Source organism: Camelus dromedarius, chromosome X, assembly GCF_036321535.1.
Source record: "Camelus dromedarius isolate mCamDro1 chromosome X, mCamDro1.pat, whole genome shotgun sequence".
Lineage (NCBI taxonomy): Eukaryota > Metazoa > Chordata > Mammalia > Artiodactyla > Camelidae > Camelus > Camelus dromedarius.
The window spans coordinates 78,959,210-78,975,681 of record NC_087472.1 but is presented as its reverse complement, the minus strand read 5'-3'; the positions used below and the strand labels follow the sequence as shown (position 1 = coordinate 78,975,681).

General features: G+C 44.2%; 1 protein-coding gene across 1 annotated transcript in view; it reads right to left on the bottom strand.

Moving 5' to 3' along the window:
* The window catches only part of SLC9A7 (solute carrier family 9 member A7), a 125,515-nt gene that overhangs the window by 17,489 nt on the left and 91,554 nt on the right, over positions 1-16,472 (bottom strand). The window contains exons 13-14 of the mRNA XM_064483243.1: positions 10,947-11,006; positions 4,813-4,876 (exon numbers count right to left, since the gene is read on the bottom strand). Of these exons, the coding sequence (XP_064339313.1) occupies positions 4,813-4,876; positions 10,947-11,006 (124 nt within the window). The remainder of the gene's footprint in view (positions 1-4,812; positions 4,877-10,946; positions 11,007-16,472) is intronic.

The following is a 16,472-nucleotide window of genomic DNA, read 5'->3' as shown; positions in this document are numbered from 1 at the left end:
TCTCCTGCATTCTTTAAGCACCTGCTGTGTGCCAGGCACCGTGCCGGGTGCTGGAAACACGGAGAGAAATGAGATCTGCTCCTGCCACTTGAGGAGCACACTTCCAGATGGGGGAGACAGACAGACATGGATATTGTGACAAATGTCATGAAGAAAAAGAAAGCAGATTGAGGACCTGAGGAGTGGCAACAGGTCCTACTTTGAAATAATTTTTCTAGAAATAACGAATAATGATTTCTGGGTAGAGTTCTATTTCTTTCTATTCTTATTGTTAAAAGATTTTTTTTTATGTTAAGGTTATTACAATAACGAGAACAGTTCATTTTTTTAAAAGACGGAGTAGAATACTGCTTCCCCCTACCCCACTCCCCCCGCCAAAGATTTCTACGTCCGAAGCCCTGCAGCCTGAGTATGTAACGTTACACGGCAAAAGTGGCTTTGTGGGTAGACTTCAGGTTTTGCAAGTGGGCCCAATATAATCACATGGGCCCTGAGAAGTGGACACCCTTCTGCTCTGTCACACTGTCATCAAGCCCTTAAGGACGGAGATTCATCTATCTTGTTTGTAGATGCATCCCCAGAGCCAGAAAGATTGCCTGAAATAAAACAGGGGGGTCAATAAATACTTGTCAAATGGGCAAATAAGTTCATGTTAATTTTGAACTTCTAAGAAAAAAAAAAAAGAATAGCAGAAAAGGAAACCTGAGGGGCCACAGGAGGCCATCAGAAAAAAAAAACAAGAAAGTGTGGTGGTGGTGGTGGGGTGTGGTCAGAGAGCAGGAATATCAGGAAATGCACTTCAGCAACTGTTTGAAGTTACAGATTTAAGGGACTGGGGATCAGATTCCAGCCTGGCGGGAAACGTGGGGAGGACCCAGAAACAAACAAATCCGGAGTGGCCCAGAAAGGCGCATGTCAAAGCGACTCTAAGCGGCTGACTTTCTGCAGTTTTCCCGTGCACGCACACATATGCAAGCACCACAAGCCCAGCGGTTTCCCTTCCTCCACATTCCACGAATATCCTGCTTGTGACCTTGTCCTGCCGAGATGACAGGGGCGCGATACATTCCGAGTCGTGCTGGTCGCTACTGGGGGAAGGAAGTGAATGATGTGTCTGCGTGTCCGGCCAACGTAAATCTCAGCTGTGTCTGGCATGAAAAATCCACCCCCCCCCGCAACGGGTTGGGAGGCCACCCCCAGGCCCGGGCAGCTTGCCTCCAGCTGGGCTTTGTTTTTGTTTTGGTTGCAAAGTCACCAGGACCTCCAGAGAAACAAAGCAACTAAGTCTTTTGTTTTTGTTCGAATGAGTCAAACTTGCCAGGGACGTGAAGCTGAAGTCTGTCCACAAGATCCTTACGCTTCCTTCACACAGAGCCAGGAGTTCTAGCCAACTGCTCCTTTCCTTCGCCCACATGAACTAATATTCTGCGGCTCTGTCGCTGGGGCTCTGGTTATGACCTCCTCGGGCTTCCAGGACCAATGGAGAAAATCGGGCTCGGTCTAAAAAAAAAAAAAGGGCTTTCCCGGCCAGTGTCACTTGTTTGTTCGTTTGTGTTTAGGGAGATCAGTTTAGAAAATGAGGTAAAGAGAAAGGCCCTTTCTTTTCTAATGGGGAACAAACATCTGGACTTTCCCCACCTCTGACTGCAGTTTCATGACAACACTGAGCATGTGACCTGGACCCATTTCAGGGGAAGCTGCAAGAACCCAGGGTTTCACCCCAAAATGGGAAGCCCATTTCTTTCTCTGTTTTGCTGGGCTCTCATGACTGCTCAGTGCTCCAGCCCTGTTCTTGATGGCTTGCAGGACCACGGAGGTCAGGGGAGGAGGGTTCGGAGAAACCAGGCTCTTCCGGCACGAGGGCATGAGTCATTTTTCAGAAGATGTCCTAGGGAACCGGGCTTAAAGTTCGCCTTTTTTCTCCCCCCCGTCTGACAGCAATCTTGAAAGACTTTCACAATGCAAACAAAGCCGCCTTTGAGGGCCCTCTGCACGACCATGTATGAAGCTTGGAAGGAGGGCTCCTGGCTAGGGCTGGCCAACCCGCACCATTGGGAGCACAGTGGAAGTGGCTGACACCTGCCCCCAATCTGGGGTCAAAATTGGCCCAAAGGGCAGTTTCCAAGGCTCACCCTGCCTGGGGTTGGGGGGTCTGACCTCAGCTATCAGTGCGCGGACTAAAGGCACTGCCAGAGTCCTTAGCACTTAGGACCCACCGCTTTTCAGACATTTCCACGGAAAGGGGACAGCACATTTATTACTAAGTCTAGTTACAAGCGCAGTGTCTCCATGTGCAGTTCTCCTGAGACGTCCAGTAAGTTCAGATACATGAAACCAACCAACCCATTTCACGGATTTCCTTTCACAGATACTTGAGTCCACAGGCAGGAGCAATGGAAAAGAGCAGAAGGGCTGGGGCTGGGAGTTGACAGGTCTGGAACTGTCCAGATGAAATCACTCCAAACCCTGGCTACCCAGCTGGTCGTGACCTATTTTCTTTACAAAATTCGCCCTGACTGAACGCAGGTCTGTGGAAGACGCATGTCCTACCAGAGCCGTGACTTACTTGCCTTTCAGGGCAATGAAGATGTCCATCAGAAATTTCACCCAGGTTTCCACACCTCTCCAGTTTGGGGAAACCCAATCCATTATATGCTAAATTAGCCGCTGGGTGCACAGCTCCTGAACCCCTGTTTTCTAACGTCCTTAATCAAAGCTCAAGTTGAACAGCCATTTTTCAAAAAGAATCTCTCATTGGAACCCCAGGTTCCCAACTGGCACAACAGCCAATTCAAACATCATCAAAAGCACCATTTAAGTGGGCACCAAGCGGGGAGGGTATAGCTCAGAGGTAGAGCACATGCTTAGCATTCACAAGGTCCTGGGTTCAATCCCCAGTACCTCCATTAAGATAAACAAATAAATAAATAAACCTAATTACCCCCCCCCAAAAAAAACCCAAAATAAAATAAAACACACATTCAAAACAAAAATAAATAAAGTGGGCACCAAATCTCCAGTGAAGCTCACTAAACGCTCTTTCCAAAATGCCTAGAACTTTCAGAGGTCACGGCTTTGTGTCCCTTAAGGGGTATCAACTCAAGACTGCCTTATCAGGCTGTGAGCACCCTCACAGAGACCTCAGAGGAAGCCATGGCGGCACCCCTGTCCCCACGAAGCACCACATTTCTCGAGACTCGTTAAAGCAGGTTTGGCAGATGGAGTCATTTAGAAGGTCCCGGGGAATCTGACACAGGCAGACTGGATTTAGGATTGAGCCCAATGATGAGTGCAATTCAAAGCTGATTGGAAGAAAAAGAAACACTCATTGTGGGTTCGCAGACAACACACGCATGCGTCACTGCAGCTTCCCATGCCCTGTGCTGCTCCCCTGTCTTCCCGTCAAATGCCAGGCAAGCCCCACCACTAGCCAGGCACTGAGCTCAGCACTGGATCTTCTATGCTAAACAAAATGGTTCTTCACTCCCAAAGCCAAATAATATTTCTGCTCCTATCATGACTCTCCTTTCCCTGGCTTTGCCAGCCCAGGAAATGCCAGCCTGGCGAAGGAGCAAAACCTGGAGGCAGGATCACCCCACCATCCTACAATGGGGGTGACAGGGCAGCTTTAAAATACAGATGCCACTTCACTGATACCCTTCCCGTCCAAAGGTTATGGTCTCTGTCTCCTCCCGTTGAATCTGGACTGGCCCCAGCAACTCATTGCAACCAACAGGAAGTCACGGAAGTGATGCTGTGTGTGTTAGGTCAGAAAAGGCCATGTGGCCGCCACCTTGCTTGCTGGGACATCGGCTCTTGGAAGCCTGAGCCCTCACGTAAGAAGTCCAATACCCGGAGGCCACGGAGAAGCCTTCCGAGGCATTCCGGCCACCAGTCTTAGCGTGAGTCCTCCCAGCCCAGGCCCCAGACCAATGAGCCAATGAACCCTTTGATGATTCCAGCCCCTAGCTGCTGAGTTACCCCCTACTCCCAGCTTTCTTCATGGAGCAAAGGCAAGCTGTCCCTACTGTGCCCTTTCCAAATTCCTGACCTGGAGAATGCACATGGATACAAAGTTGTCGCCCCCTTTCCTGTGGTGGGGGCAGCTCGTTATGCTGCAAGAGTGACTGGAGCAGAGGGCAAAACCGAGCGCCAGCACGCCCCTCCCCCCACGGGCTCCATCAGGATTCCCTGCGGCAACAGGAACTCCTCCCTCCCCGCGGTGGCACAGGAGGGGGCCCTTGGGCTATTCCACTCATTGCTCCTCCAGTCCCCTCCCTGATGCTCTGCTCTAGGCTGGCGCAGCCACCGCCGCCCTGCCCAAGCCTAAACTGGAGGCACAGGAGGGCCTGCAGTCACCCAGCATCCCTCCTCCCTTCCTCCAACTCCCTGGGCTAGAGAGTTGGGTCACATCCCTCTCCTTCCCTTGCCCATGCACTGGCGAGGCTCAGAACCAGTTACTGTGAGCCAATCACCGACGCCTCCAATATATCCATCCTTGGAAGGGAGGGAGTCCGCTTAGACACTCTTTCGGACCAGCCCGCCCCCTTAATATGTTGTTTAAGAACAGAGGCTCTGGGATCAAACCCTGGCTCCATCACTTTCTGATTCTCTGAACTTAGATGACTCCCTTCAACTCTCAAACTTTAGCTTCTAATCTGGAAATGGGGGATGATGCTTCCTACGTCATAAGGTGGTTGTCAGGATCACAAGGGAATTTATCGAAAGTGCCTGGAATGTAGTAAGTGCTCAATAAATTTTAGCCATTTTTAGATAACATCTTCCTGGGAAGAAGCATCTCTTGTGACTTACCCCTTGAAGGACTTGGAAGCTGTCATTGTTGGGTGGTGGGTCTTGATCTGGGTCAACGCCAACTCTGTCAGGCACCGGGGAGAAAGACAAGGAGAAAAAACAGAGACCGTTAGCTTGGACCGTGGCGGCCATGCTGGCTGAAAGCAGCCAAGAAGCTGAGCATCTTCCCGAAGTGGAAGGAGTGGTTAGCTACAAGAAGAGGGAGGCTGTCATGCAAAAGTCATGAGAAAGAGGTCACACGCCACCTCAGATCCCAGGGAGGAGGGGGAGGGTGGGCAATAACTCCTGTGTGCTTACACCTTAAGCAAGGCCTCTGGGAACGGCACCCGCTGGCAGCTGTCCGGCTGCCTTCCCGCCCCAGACAGTCCCGGGCAGCCTCTTCCTCGCTGCTGCTTCCTCACTGCCACCTGACTTGCTTTTAGTTCCCAAACCTTCTGTTATGGAATTTTTCGTATATCCAGGGACATTTTAAAAGAATTTAAAGCGAACACCTGTATGCCTTCCACCTAGATTCTACCATCACATTTTGCTGTGTTTTCTTTATTACATACTTTTCCGTCTGTCATCCATCTTTATTTTTTGGATAAATTCAAATAAAGTTGCAGACATCAGTACACTTCCCCGAACCATCTCACCACGCACATCATTAACTTTACATCCTGGTGGCCTTGCATCCTCTGGCGGTAGAGATGACCGGAGAACTCACATGTGTGGGAGCAACAACAGACAACAGAGAGAATAGCATGGTGACAAAATCCACTTATAAGGAATTCCAGGAAAGCACTGGGGTAGTTGGCTTGGCTTGGCAACATACCAAGTTGCTCTATGTATTTGTTAATTCTTTATCCCTGAACCTTCCTCACTGTAAGGCAGAGAACTAGGACATCAATGACATTGATAAAGGGGAAACAGAAGACCACACAGAGGTACCCCTCTCTTAAAGCCCCCCCTCTACTCTGTCTTATTGCAGACTTGTTGGGCACTAACTTGTGTGTGGCCCCTGCATGGGGGTGGGAGGATACAGAAGGAAAGGGAACAGTTACCCCATATTTTGCTGAAGGCAAAGTTTAAAACCACAAGATGAATTCATGTATCCATGTATCCATGAGTACCCACTATGCCCGGTCCCTTTCTGAGCACTTAGTTAAAACCCATAGCATACCTGGTACCAGATTTCCTCCCCGTGGGCCTGAGGTTTGATGGGGTCTTCGTGATGAACCAGATGGACTTTGCTAGGTCCAGAGGCCACTTTCTGGCAGGGGTTTCTGAGGGCTGGAGGCTTATCCTCACAACTGGACATTATTTGGGGACTTTTGAGCAACACATTTCACAGAGATTTCTTTTTTTTCTGCCATGAAATCCACCCAATTCCGGGGCCCCAGGGCTACCCACAAAGGACACCCCAGAGCCTCAGTACACCCGAAGTGTAGAAATGTACCAAGAGTGGTAGAGGAGAGGGCACATATTAAATACTACTCAGAATTCACTATATGCCCTCTTAATGTACGTTATGCAGAGAAAAGTCCTCTATATGGTGTCAACACCTATAGGATCAAAAGCTACGAATCCAGTATTAGGCCCCGTTCTGTGGATTCGACAACAGCACGAAGCCACTTCATGGCAGACTGATTCACTTGGGTGATCTCCCCAGCAAAGACTCAGGGGGGCAGAGCACTGGTTACCAGTTTGTCTCCCAGACAGCCTACCGGAACGCCAGGTGAACGGCACCCTCCTACCTAACCACAGAGGGGCTACTGGCGGGGCAGAGGCGCCCAGACCGTGTGATCTGAGGGGTGTGACGTGCAGTGTGGCCCAGAGCACAGCGGTTCAGATCTGCCACGAATAATCTCTCCTTTCTGTACCGTGAACTGTGAAACAGGTGTATGTATTCGCCTTTGTAAGAAGCGGCTTCCATGTCAGGAAAGCTCAAACAGATTGATTTTCTGGGCCCAGATGAAACACGAAGCCTATGGGTAGGAGAAAAGGCTTAAGCGTGCCTTGTACCACAGCGAAGAAAATAAAGTCAAACATAATAAAGGCGGCCGAAGGCAATCTAGCCCCCTCTGCCCTTTCAACTAACCTCTGCTCGGAGAACAGAACTGTTTAACAAGAATTAACATAAATTCCAATTCCCAAGAACTGCTTATGAAGACCAGGTTTCGACTGCTTTCATTCAAGTCCTGGCAACGTCAGGGGAACTCACCTATTTACCCCAGGCCCACGTGGCCAGGCCAGAATGCAGAACAACAGAGCACAGAACACTGGAATAACCTGATCAACTCACAAAATTTCGGGTCGCCCCCAGCCTCATCCCAGACTTGTTTGACATTTTGTTTAGGGGAACGTGAGGGAAATTGAGACTGGCTCTAGATCCATATCGTCCAAAAGAACTTTCCGCCGTGATGGTACTTTTCTAGATCTGGGCTATCCAATATGGTAGCCACCAGCCATATGTGGCCACCGGGCACTTGAAATGTGGTTAATATGACTGAGGAACTGCAACTTCAGTTTTACTCCATTTTAATGAGTTAAAATTTAAATTTGAATAGCCACATGTGGCTAGTAGCTACCGAACTGGACAGTACAGATTCCAGAAAGTACTCATTCCAGCCATGTCTCTCTAGCATCACTTTTCTCTCTACTGGGACAACTGTCTGCTGCCTTCTGCCTTCTCAGTGATAACACCCGAGACTCCTGCTGGGATCCTGCGGAGACCCAACTCTTTCGTCCCTTAAATATTACGTAAAATTTTGCTTGAATTGATCACTTAGACAATGGCTAGATTTCTCACTTCATCAGTATAGAAAATAAGATTTAAAACTCTCTGAAAGCTCTTCTGTACAGATAATTGTCATAAACGTGAAAGGAATGACAGAATTGAAAATCACCATTTTCTACTCACAGTGTAATAAATGTTTCAAGCAAGGGTCATCAGAGGATCATTATACCAGTGGGTAAAAGGTTGTTGGGAATCTGGCTATTCACATGATGTTAAAGCATCACACTATAGGTTACTTTTTAGTTACAAAGGGAAAACAGTGCTTTTACATTAGAGAGTGTAAAGGGATCAAACTTAACATCACTAATAAAGGGAGGGCCTGACAACGTGCATCACCGGATACGATGCAACAAGAAATACGTAACATCACTTTTACAGTATTTTTGGCAAGAAAGAATGACTATCTCTAATCAAGAGGAAAAAAACGAATCAGGAAAATCCAGATTGCAGGGCATTCTGCAAGACAATTTTCCTGAATACTTAAAAAAAAAAAAAACAAAACCAAAAACCCATCAATGTCATAAGAGGCAAAAGGGAGCAGGGGAGGATTGTACTAGATTAAAAGAGACTAAAGATATAATAACCAAAGAGATAACAACAACCAGGACCTAAACTTTGATTAGATCCTGGATCCAGGGTGTGTGTGTGTGTGTGTGTATAAAATTCATGTTACTTTTCTCAGTTGCAGTAAAGGTACTGTGATCACGTAGGAGACTGGGTTCCAAGGAGATACATGCTCAAGTGCTGAAGGGTAGACAGTCATGATGTTTACAATGTACTCTGAAGTACTTCGAAATGATTAGAGAGAGACACACACACAGAGTAAAAATGACCCCAAAATATATGACAAAATGTTAGCAATTGGTGGGTGTATCCAGGTTAGAACTCGGATATTCACTGTTCTATTCCTTCAGCATTTTTTGCAGATTTAAACTTTTCCACAATTTCAAAAGGATACTTAATTATATCCTTGGTGAAAATGTTTCACAAATACGTGAGCACGTTTTCCCATCCCTCTAATTTAATCTAACTTACTAATAATGATGATTCAGGATCTAATTTTATTCCAGGGTCTGAAAACCACAAGTCGTAGAGATTCACGGACACAGGGTGTGCTATTGGAGGTAATTATAGGTAATAGGTAGATGTAGAGTCTAGTAATTACATGGGTTTTTTTTCCCCCAGACAAATCCTGGAATGTTTTGTCGAGGTTGTCCTTCTTAAAGTGAGGGCAAAGAGAAGGGGGAGGGTATAGCTTGGTGGTAGAGCACATGCTTGGCATGCATGAGGTCCTGGGTTTGATCCCCAGTGCCTCCGTTAAAAAAGTAAATAAATAAACCTGAATGACCTCCCCCTCCGGGGCCCTCCCACAGACAGAGGAACGTGGGAGGACCCCTTGGAAGGTCTCAGAGGTCCCTACCGATCAAAGTGCTAACTAGGAGATTTCTGAGAAAGGAAACAGAGACTTGCTTCCCAGCTTGCTACCGTGTTGTAAATGCCAAAAGAAAACAGATGAGGGGCCTTGTGACACAGATGGTGTTCTGCGATTTCTTTCCCCATTCAAGGCTGTTTATTTCAGGACAGTTTCATTCTGGCAGGGTTGAGGGCCCCATGGACCAATCCCCAAGGATGATGCTGGACCTCTACAAAGGGCCTCAGCCTTGGGGCAGGGCGTTCAGTGGTGTGCTGGGCAGCAAGAAAGCACAGAGACAAGAAAGACCATGTACAGTATTTTAAGTATAACGACTCAGAAGACTTGGGGTTCCCTAGCTTTCTGAAATTCCTAGTTTCAGACAACTGTCCACAATATGTATTTCCTTCTTGACCTGTTATAATGGTTTTGATATAAGTCACTGTATCAATCTAAAATTTTTGTGCTGTTTTATTATATCATATTTTAGCATTCCCCTGATACACTAGGGCTGAGCTCATCAGAGCACAGACAACAGCCTTTTCTTCCGGAATGAACTGAATTATCCTTATTTTCATTAAGAATGAGACACATGTGGTAATCCCATTCCAAATGAGAAAATAAAGCAGTCACACTGATGCGCTCCTTCTGGAATGAATAAATACAGAAAATGAATCATGTCCCTTTTGGTATAATACGTACACTCTAATTAACCACCAAATAAAATGCCAGGAAATCTCAGAAATTTTAGAAGCAGTCTACTTTAATCAATAGTTTTTTTTTTATTTGAATGGCTGAGGTCCTAAATAATTTGGGGACTGTGAGACACACACATTCATATATAACCTTGAACAACAGAGCAGAATTCGAATTCTCTCATATCCCAAATGCAGTAACTTGCACTATGCCTGAAGGACCTTCCTTCTTGAAGATTGGATACTTCAAAGGAAAGGGTTTCCTCTGCAATTTCACTGGTACCTACAGTCCGTCTCCGAACGTGAACTTGTGTGTCTGTGTGTAGATTTTAAACAGTAGAAAAAAGTGTGAATCCTGGAAACTTAAATGCTTCAGTTAACTGCATGCATATTATTATAGTTTATACCCGGGACCTGGCAACATCCCAAGATTGATGCCCCATGACGGGTATTGCTTCTTTTAACAATGTCCTCAGAGAGTGAAACACTTTCACAACGAGAAGAACAGAGTTCAAACCTATTTTGCATCTGATTTATCCACTAGCACCCAGAACCAGATCAGGAAGAAAGCATGCCAGTTACAGATGCAGTAAAGATACAGAAAGGAAAGAAGAAACGTTAAAAGTCTTTACTCTGCCCAACACCGGCACACTTACGCACAATTAAATCATAAACTTGGGTGGACGCTGAGAAACAAATTACATTAGAATAGTCTTTCATTATCTTCTGGTTTAAAAAAAATTTTTTGTATCATCTGATTCACCACGATAAGATACAAGTGCATAAATACATACTTAAAAAACTAAAATGAAATTGGTGCTTAATTATGATGGTATAAACCATACCCCAGTCACAGCTGACATATAAAATTCTAGTTCTCTCTCTGAGTTAAAAGCTTTGTTTACTAGATCACAAGCAGGATTTTGTGGGGAAAAGTGTCTGTGGCTTTTAACACTAAACTCCGTCATAAAAGGAGACACTCGCCAGCTCCGGCTTTGGTGCGGACACACGCTGTCCAAAATGGGGGGAAAGGGGCCAGACTCTCAGGAAGCCCGACACATTCATCAGCCCAGAGAAGGGGAGAGAATGATTACACTTGACTGGACCTCTTGTCCGTTTTCTAGGGGCAGCGGGGTGGCGCACACAGGAAGGAAGCAAGAGACAAACAGTGTAAAGAGAAACGTCTCGGGTTAGAAAGAGGAGCAAAGCCAGGCCCGGTTACTTTGTTTCTGAGGATGCCCTGTATCACCTGAAGTACTGCCAGCGGTGCTCGTTCTGGTCCTCTTCGGAGGGCTCCTCGACGCCAACTCTGGGCAGCAGAAGAAGGGAACGTGAGTGTGATGGGGACCACAGGGGCGCCGGGAGCTCTGGGCATGTGACCTGGGCCACGCCTATCAGAGAACAGGGCTGTCTCACTTTGAACATAAATCCGTACCCTCTCTTAAACTGTCCCCATTCTCGAAAATGCAGGGAGGCTGCTAACTTTACATCGAAAGCAGCGATGTTAGGAGCCAGGTCAAAATGAGGAGTCGCTGGGAATGAAGACAAGCCTCTCGCAACAGAATGTAATGAAATCTGAGGCATAAATGCAACTCCCAGAAAACGGCTTTACACAGTTCTTTCAGAAATTCGTCTGTTTCACAAAGCAAGACACATCCATACAAAAAATAGAAAACAGAGCTGTTATTAAACATATATTTGAAGTGTTTACATACATTTTTACACACATTTGACAGAAAGAACAAAGAACATTATCACTGAAAAAAGCCACAACAGAGGATGAAGTGGCCTTTTTTTTCCTGGACAAGTGCATCACGTTGTCCATGGGTTCAAGCTGAACGCCACAAACCCAATTTCTGCTGTTCTCTCTACCTTGTGGCCTCAACGGTTGACACTGTCCATTTTCACCTTCCTTAGTAAGTGCTGGATTATTCAGAGTCCACTTGAATCTCACCATCACACTAAGAGCAGGGTTTCACAGCCTCAGCACTACTGACATTTTGGGCCCTGGCCTCGACCTGCAAGATGCCAGTAGTGCCCCCTCCAGCTGAAGCCACCAACAATGTCTCCGGACACTGCCAAACGCCCCCCGGGAGGACAAAATTGCCCGCAGCTGAGAAACCCTGCACTGAATCTTGCATTCTCAATGGGGGATGGCATGTAGACCCCAGGCGTGTGAAAACTGGTTCTTATGGGACAAAAAAAAAATGTTTAGATACTACAGTGGTTTGTGTCCCTCTAAAGCACCACACATAAACAGATATATAGATCTGCATTATTAAGATTTCAATGGAAGCAGTAAATAAAAAGAACATTTTTAAAGGTTCCTTAGAGGACCAATGATGAAAAAAAAAACAAACCAAGGTTGAGAAGTACCAGGCAAGAGAATGCCCAAATTCTCATCTTACTAATATCCCCTGAGACATGCAGGTGAGGACATGATGCTTCTTAAGGTGATACTTTTAATTAGGCACGTGCTTGGAATGTGACTTAAACCAAAGTATTGAGAAATTATAACAAATTCCAGAGAGAAAAGCAAGCTGGATCCCACTGATGTAAGATTCACTGATAATAACAGTAATAGCAAAATGTAATAATAATAGTATTAGCAGCAGTACTAAAGCTATGATTCGCCATGATAACATCACAGCTAAAATATCCTAAGTGCTTACCTTGTGCTAGATGGTACTTTAAAGAGGAGAATTCTTTATCACATTTATTTAGTATCACATTTCATCCTCACACTCTTGTCATCCCCGTTTAATCAGCATGGAAACCGAGAGGTAAAATAAGTTGCCCAAGGTCAAAAAAGTAGAACAGGCTGGAATCGAGATGGCAACTGAGGCAGTTAGAGCCTCAGACCTACAGGATACTGCCTTCAACTGCAAGATGGCGACTTTAAGCTCTTTAATACTATCCAGTTACAAATGCTATTACATAAAGAGCTCAGGGCTTCTCCTTGCCTTTATTCCTTACATTATCTTACCAAGAGCTTTATCTTAAACTCTCAGTGAGACAGGATTATACGGAGCAGTGCCCTTACTTGCCCTTGAGGGATTGTACCGCTGCACTCCAGGGTATGAAGGTTACCTGTTCATTTGGCCGCCCGGCTGCACGCCATTAACCCCCTACCATCACCACCACTTCATGGCTGTGTCACTTGAAGCTGGGCCCTTCAAGAGGACAGCCACCATGCCGCCAAAATCTGCTCAGGACACGTATAAGGCTCATCTGCTGAAATAATCCCGTGATGGGTTTTTTTTTTAAGGTTGCCAAAATTACCACCTTTGTGAATGACAACACTTGCTCAAGAGACTAAGAAAAATATTATGCAGTTTCTATATTACCAAAAAAAACAATTTGAGTGTTTTGTCATTATGTTTTAAAATGGCAATCACAAATTCCAATTTAAAAAGATAAGTTGGAGTTCTGGAAAGCAGTGGCCTGGCTTTGGATTTGTGGTTATATTCATTTTATTTTACACACAGACGAGAAATCAGCCATGGTTCAAAAGCACAGCTAACTCCTAATTATTTATGGTAGAACTCCAAGTCCTACCCTGGGTTTCTGACTTTTGAGCAGCCGCTTAGCAGCTTCTTGGGCCCTCTGTCAGCAGCCTAAAGAAGTAAGAAACAACCAGATATAGATCTCACTGAGATCGCAGAGGTCAAAATATCACACTGAACTTCAGGGTGTTTCTGAATCATTTTAGAATAAAACCCTGGTTCACATAAATGATTTGTGGCCATTAAGCAACACCACAAGCCACAAGCCAGAAAAACCCATCAGTCTCATTACCTTATTTCTAAGGGAATTTCTTTTGATGCCATCTCTCTAAATGTCAGTTTCTACCTCTTACATAATCGCTATTTATGCACATCTGGAAAAATGCAATGAACTGACACCATATGTATTTTTTGACCAATGACACTTTGCTTCATTATGCTGTCTGGGTAGACTTGAACAGAAAGAAAGAACTAATAAAGATAAGAGCAGAAATCAACGAAATAAAAAGCCAGTTTTTTGAAAAGATCAATAAAATTGATGAACTTCTAGTAAGACTGAAAAAAATAGAGACGTAAATTACCAATTTCATGAATGAAACATGGGCCATCACTAAAGATCTCACAGATATGAAAAGAGTAATAAGGTTATGCTACAAACATAAACTAGACAACTAAGGTGAAATGGACCGATTTCACAAACTGTCACAAGTCACCAACATGAAATAGATCATCTTAATAGCTCTCTAATTATTAAAGAAATTGGCTTCATAATTTTTATAATAAAACTCGTGGGAAAGAAGTCTCAGGACCAGATGGTTTCACTGGAGAATTCCATATAACCTTCAAAAAGAATTAATACCAATTCTACACAATCTCCTTCAGAAAACAGAAGAGTAGGGAACATGTCCCAACTCATTTTGTGAGGCCAGATGACCCTGATGCCCAATCAGACAGAGGCAGTATGAACAAAGAAAACTACAGACCAATATCCTTCATGAACCTGGACACAAAAATCCTGAACAAAATATTAGCTAATAGAATTCAGCAATATATATAAAAAAAGTTACACACCACTACCAAGTGGGGTTTATTTTAGATGAACAAGGCTGGTTCACTATTTGAAAATTAATCAGTATAATCTACCATATTAACAGGCCAAACAAGAAAAATCCTATGATCCTATCCATTGATGCAGAAAAAGCATTTGCTAAAATTCAACATCTGTTTATGATAAAAACTCTCAGAAAACTAGCAATAGATGGGAACTTCCTCAACTTGATGATGAACATCTACAAAAACCCTACAGCTGACAACACACTTATTGGTGAAGGACTGAATGCTTTTCCCTTAAGATCAGGAACAAAGCAAGGATATCTGTTCACATCACTCTTATTCAACATAGCACTGATACTCCCGGCCAGAGCCAAGAAAATCAAATAAAAGTCACACTGGTTGGAAAGGAAAAAAATAAAACAGTGTCTATTTGCAAATGACTTGATGGTCTACATAGAAAATCTCAAAAGACTATATAAAAACAAAACCAAAAAAACAAACCTTCCTAGAACTAAGAAGTGAATTTGGCAAGGTCGCAGGATAAAAAACCAATATACAAAAACCAACTGTATTTCTATACCCTAGCAATGACTACATGGAAACTGAAACTGAAGATAGGATAACATTTAAAATTGCTCAAAAAGAAGAAATAGTTAGATGTAAATCTCACAAAACAGGTACAGGCAGTGTATGCTGATAACTATAAAATACTGATAAATCAAAGGAGATCTAAACAAATGGAGAAACATGCCGTGTTTATGAACTGGAAAATTCAACCGGGTAAAGATGTCAATTCTCCCCAAACTGATACACAGGTTTAACACAATTCCTACAATAATCCCATTACGGTTTTTTAAAAAAAATATGTAGACAAGCTTATCCTAAAATATATATGGAAAGGAACTAGATAGCTATGACAATTTTGAAAAAGAAGAAGAAAGTGGGAGGAGCTGCCCCCCCCCCCCCGATGCTAAGGGTTATTATACAACTGCAGCTGTCAAACCAGTATGGTACTGGTGGAGGGACAGACACATAAATCAGTGGAGCAGAACAGAAACAGACCCGCACGCATACAGCCAACTGATTTCTGGCAAAAGAGCAAAAGTAATTCGATAGAATAAGGATAGCCTTTCTAACAAATTATGCTGAAACAACTGGATAGCTAAAGACAAGTAAAATAAAACCTTGACCTAAACTGCATGTCTAATACAAAAATTAACTCAAAATAGATGACAGATTTAAATGTAAAGCAAAAAAAAAAACTGAAAAAAAAATTTAGAAGATAACATAGAAGAAAATCTTTGGGACCTAGGCTTGATGAAGAGTTCTTAGACGTGACACCAAAAAGCATGATGCGTTAAAAACAAAAAAAGAAATTGCACTTCATCAAAGTGAAAACTTCTACTCTATGACAGAGTCTGTTAAAAGAACTAAAAGACGAGCTACAGACGAGGAGAAAATATTTACAAACCACAAACCTGACAACACACTGGTGTCTAGAACAAATACAGAACTTTCAAAACTCAACTGAAAAACAATCAACCAATTAGAAAATGGACAAAGACTTGAACAGATATTTCACCGAAGAAGATACATGAATGGCAAATAAGTACATGAAGCAATGTTCAACATCATTAGCCATGAGAAGAATGTAAATTCAGACCACAGTGAGGTCTCTCCACATACCTATCAGAATGGCTAAAAGAAAAAAGTGACAACACCAAATGCTGACAAGGAGGTGGAGGAACTGGATCAATTATTTCCTGACCCCCTCGGTACGCGCTATTATGTTCTAAGTGCTGTCTGTATGTTACATTCACATTTTCACAACAACCCAAGTATCATATTTGTACATATACAGCTTGTATGTATCAGGGAAAGCGGCCCATGCTCTCAACTCCAGGTAGGACTATTCGATGGCCCACTTTCTGAAAAGTGTTGTGAGAAGTGCAAAATGTCACAAGTCAACTCTCCACTCTTGGTGGAAAGTCATTTGGTCCCGTATATGTTGAGAGGTGTCAGGCAAGGGCTTAGGAAATAGCATGAGGAACAAACATGATTTAACCAGGCTTTGGGCATCTAGGGTGATCAGACCCAGTAAGATTAGGCAGGCATCTCAGAGAGGGTAGCAAAGGTAGGGATTCTCAACTGGGTGCAGGGTAAACCTCCTTTCTTGCTCTTATTCTGCTACAGCCAACACAGATGATACCATCTTA